We start from the raw sequence: 4211 nt of genomic DNA, 5'->3' as shown, positions 1-4211 counted from the left end.
GGCCTCATTTGCAGGAAATAGTAAAGTCCCATTCCTGGTACCCGTCTATGCCTCAGCCCTTTCTTCCTTTTGTCTTCTCTCCCATCTCCTGTTACTTGAGTCAGGATAGACCTTTAGAGACTCATTTCTCATCCTTAGTTCCCAGGTCCCTTCTGTAGTCATCAGTCCTCTCATATGTTTCCACTAAGACAGTGCTTTTTAGATCTTTGGGACACAAAACCCTTTTTCATAACAGAAACACAGTGAACCACTCTGGATGATTTGAGAGGGGATCCAGAGCCCTGCTGCCAGTTCTCCCCCCACATCTCATATGGCTGACCCTAAGAGTTCCAGCAACACCACCAGAATCCAGGGGGCACAGTTTAAAACCATTTTACGTAGAAACATATAGCAAATTTTATCAGAATCCATGGAGAAGTAGCTCTGCCTATGGAACTTAAGTTCATTTCATAAGCACCTACGGTGTGTGCTCTTACCAGGACCTACGTGTTGTGTGCCACAAGATAATTATATAAGCAGTGGTCTGTTGTGGTGGACAGGACAAGCTTTCAGAAACAAAGCAAGGTCTGTCATTGTCCTGATTCTGAACTAAGTCCCCCTCCCACTTCGGGCCTCACTGGATGGCTGCGGCTGAGGCGAAGGTCCTGAAAGCCTGTAGTCGTGGTGGAGTCACCAAAGAGAAGGAGTAGAGAAAGGTGAAAGTCCTTGGGGAGCAAGAGAAACCCAGCCGTCAAGGCACATAAGTCAAAGGCAGGTGAAAGAAGAGAGGAGCAGGCACAGCGCAGCACAGAACACAGGAACCAGACGTTTTCCCAGGACAGAGCCCAAGCATCAGCCCCCATTATCGACCATTCCCTCCACAGCATGTAGACTGGTCGGGGCAGATGGCAGAGACGAGTCCTGTCTCGGTTTATGGTCAGAGTATTGTTTCACTACCTTCAGTTCTAGCCCTTTGCTTTTACCTCTCCTTCCTCCAAAAAAAACAGGGAGGAAAAAAAGCTACCCGCTCTCTTACCACTGCCCTTTATAAAGGGCCCATGCTTTCTCCAGGCCCCAGGAAGGCCAAGTAGTCACCTTACAGGCTGGTCTTTGGTCACCATGCAATGCAGCAGCAGTCTTGCTCAGTCATGTGCACAAGCCTGACATGTCCCCATGGACGTGGGCAGATTTTGCCATCTCATTCCCCTCCGTGGGCCACATGAGTTTTGGGGTGTTGATAGTTCCAATAGCGCTCCACAGGCTTTTGAGCAGCTTGCCAAGAATACATCAGGCATGCAGAACTCTGAGGGACCTCAGCTTCAGAGAAACTATAACATCTCTCCTCCACCTTCTTCCCTCTTACTTAGGAAAATGCATTGATGCGAAACGACATTAGAATAGGTAAAATCTTGAATATGCTCTAATTTCTAAAAGAGTAATTATTCGAAAATATGAGTGCTATAATAACAATTTAACTCACCTCATAGTTGACACAGAAATAAAGACACTCTGATATGCTTACAATTTAAATAACACTCAACTAAACCACATTTCAGGTATTTCATCCTAGCAATCTTGATATGAATTATAGTATGGGTGACTTTTAATTTATTGTTAGTCTTGCCTATATCTAAAAAGAGTAGCAGTAACTTGTACTTCTAAAACACATGGTAATAAAACTCTTAAAATAGAAATAGAAATGTCTAAACCTTATCTAGTTAAAGACGAAGCAAATGTAAGTAGCCTCTGTGCCAGTGAAGTTACTGCAAGCATTATATTTAAGCTTGAGCTTTCCAGTAGCAAAAGTAAGAAGAGAAAGCATGAAGAAAGACATGTCAGTCTTTTGTGAAAGAGAAACTTTTTCTAAGTTCTAAAAATGGTTCATCACACAGAACATTGAATGTAAGGGATAATGCAGTGAATGACAGCTTTACAACAATCATTGTTTATATGTATGACCTATGATTAGATTGTGCCCCTCACCCTCACAGAGTAACGAATTTGCTTTGCGAAAGCTGCAGTCGTCTTGTCTTATAGATATATGGGCTCTAAACTTAAAGACTGTTACGACTTTGTAACTGCCAGAAGCTCACATATGTTCACTCAGCATTTACTAGGGGTCCAGCCCCAGCCTGGTTACAAATTCAGGCCATAGATTAGGTTTGGAACAGATTGAGTTCACACCAATTAGGGCTCACATGTTTATTTCATTACTGAAACTGCAGGATTTCTAATTAATGATTCGATGTTTAAAATCTCATTTTTTAGGAGTTCTTTGGAATTTATCCTCATGTGATGCCGTAAAGATGACAATCATTCGAGATGCTCTCTCAACCTTAACAAACACTGTGATCGTTCCACATTCTGGATGGAATAACTCTTCTTTTGATGATGATCATAAAATTAAATTTCAAACTTCACTCGTTCTACGTAATACAACAGGTTGCCTGAGGTAAAGTCTTTATTTCTTTTTTCCAGTTAATTCCATTATTAAATAATATGTCATAGGCAGATCGATTTTATTAAAACTTACCTTAATTTCCAAGTTTGTTTCAAAATTTAGGCCACTGGACTTTGTTATCCTTTGAGGAAAACTCCATGAGTACGGACTAGTGGCCTGAAAGACTCTTCTGTGATTTAGCCGAAAAAGGCCTTTCAGTCTGAAATTCTGCTAAAATTCCAGTGTTTTCCACTTTAACAGCATTTTTCCAGTTATCAGATTCTGATTGCTAATGTGTTCATGGCCTGGTTTTTGTTTAAGTTCAAAATGTGATGGCTAAAACCTTTTCAATTTTAAAAGAGTGCAAAGAGATGTGTGGTTTAAACAATCACTGGATTTGAGTTTTATAAATAAATCAAAATGAGTTCAGATAGTATTTTTAGTCATTATCTTTAGCATGTAGAATCCATAAAGCCTCCCCTCAAGTGTACACAGTATTACTCATTATTTGCCGTTAACACTCATCAGCTCAATTTCTACCAGTTTCCCCGGCATACGATGTCTTGGGACCTGCAAACCGAAGCCTTGGAGCAGAGTGGCATGGTGACAATGAGAGTGGACTCTGGCCTCAGACAGCCCAGCTTCCCCTCTCACTCTAAGCCTCAGTTTCCTCATCTTTAGAATAGAGTTAATAATACCACCCCAGAGCTGTGAAGAATCAGCTTGCATAAAGTGCTTAGTGTTGTGTCTGACACACAGCGAGTACTATTTTTAACATCTAAGCATCTCTGCAACAAAAAGCTTGAAAGGGGGAGGAGGGGCCTGGGCTGCTGCTCTGAAGGCTTTCAGTATTGTAACAGGTGACTGTCGGCCCCCTTGGTAGAGTGCGGGGCGGGGGGATGGGGGTGTGGCACTGACAATAGTCAGGATCCTGGAAAACTGGCCAGCTCTCTAACTCAGATGCCTGCATCAAAGGGAAGCTTATATATCACTTCTGACGATTTGTGCAGGTGGCATCTCATCCTCTCCAGCACCTAGATCCAGGGAGGCTTTGATCACCCCTCAGGCAGCCTGCCAGGCTTCTGGGAAAGCCCCAAGGCAGGACACACACTCAGCCCCCCCACCCCCACCCCCAGTAATTCCTAAACTTTTGGTGAAAAGCTTTCGTGTGAAATCAATGATGAACAAGACAGACTAGGTCTCTGCTCTGATAGAACCACATTCTATTGGAGAACACAGACAGACAGACAAAATAGGTGCCATAAGAAAAGAAGGTGACACAAGAGTTATTAGGTGATCACTTCGGTAATTTGGTGTTCTCATACAAGGTGATATTTAAACCATAGATCTGAAATACCATAAAGAGCTACTCATTTGAAGATGTGGTCAGGAAAACACGAGTTCTAGGCAACACAAACAGGTAGCGTGAAGGCCCTGGGGTAGGGGTTAGCTCATGGCTGGGACTTAATGGTCAAGGCACACAGTGAAACCAGATTTTGTAGGATTTTTTTAAATCAAAGAAGGAGTTTATACTTTATTCCAAGTGCCGTGGGAAACCTTCAGAGGATTTTAGTCACAGGGGTGATGGGAATGGTTTCTGGCTGCAGTGTGGAAGGCTGTGTATGGGCAACAGTGGAGACAGTATATGAGGCTACTGCAGCGTTTGTGGCAAGATTACAGTACAGTGGCCTAGATCAGGTGCTGGGAGAGATAGGCAGATATGGGGATGTTTGGGGGAGGGAGAGCTCACAAGGTTTGCTAATAGATTGAATGTAAGGGGCAAGGCAAAGGG

The 4211-nt window shown here is 43.0% G+C and overlaps 1 protein-coding gene across 1 annotated transcript in view; it reads left to right on the top strand.

Moving 5' to 3' along the window:
- Nucleotides 1–4211, top strand: part of PKP4 (plakophilin 4) — a 245270-nt gene that overhangs the window by 207299 nt on the left and 33760 nt on the right. Inside the window, exon 12 of the mRNA XM_023528486.1 lies at nt 2248–2431. Coding sequence (XP_023384254.1) covers nt 2248–2431 — 184 coding nt within the window. The remainder of the gene's footprint in view (nt 1–2247; nt 2432–4211) is intronic.

Source organism: Pteropus vampyrus, unplaced genomic scaffold, assembly GCF_000151845.1.
Source record: "Pteropus vampyrus isolate Shadow unplaced genomic scaffold, Pvam_2.0 Scaffold2, whole genome shotgun sequence".
NCBI classification, from domain to species: Eukaryota; Metazoa; Chordata; class Mammalia; order Chiroptera; family Pteropodidae; genus Pteropus; species Pteropus vampyrus.
This window is presented reverse-complemented; position numbering and strand designations above follow the sequence as displayed.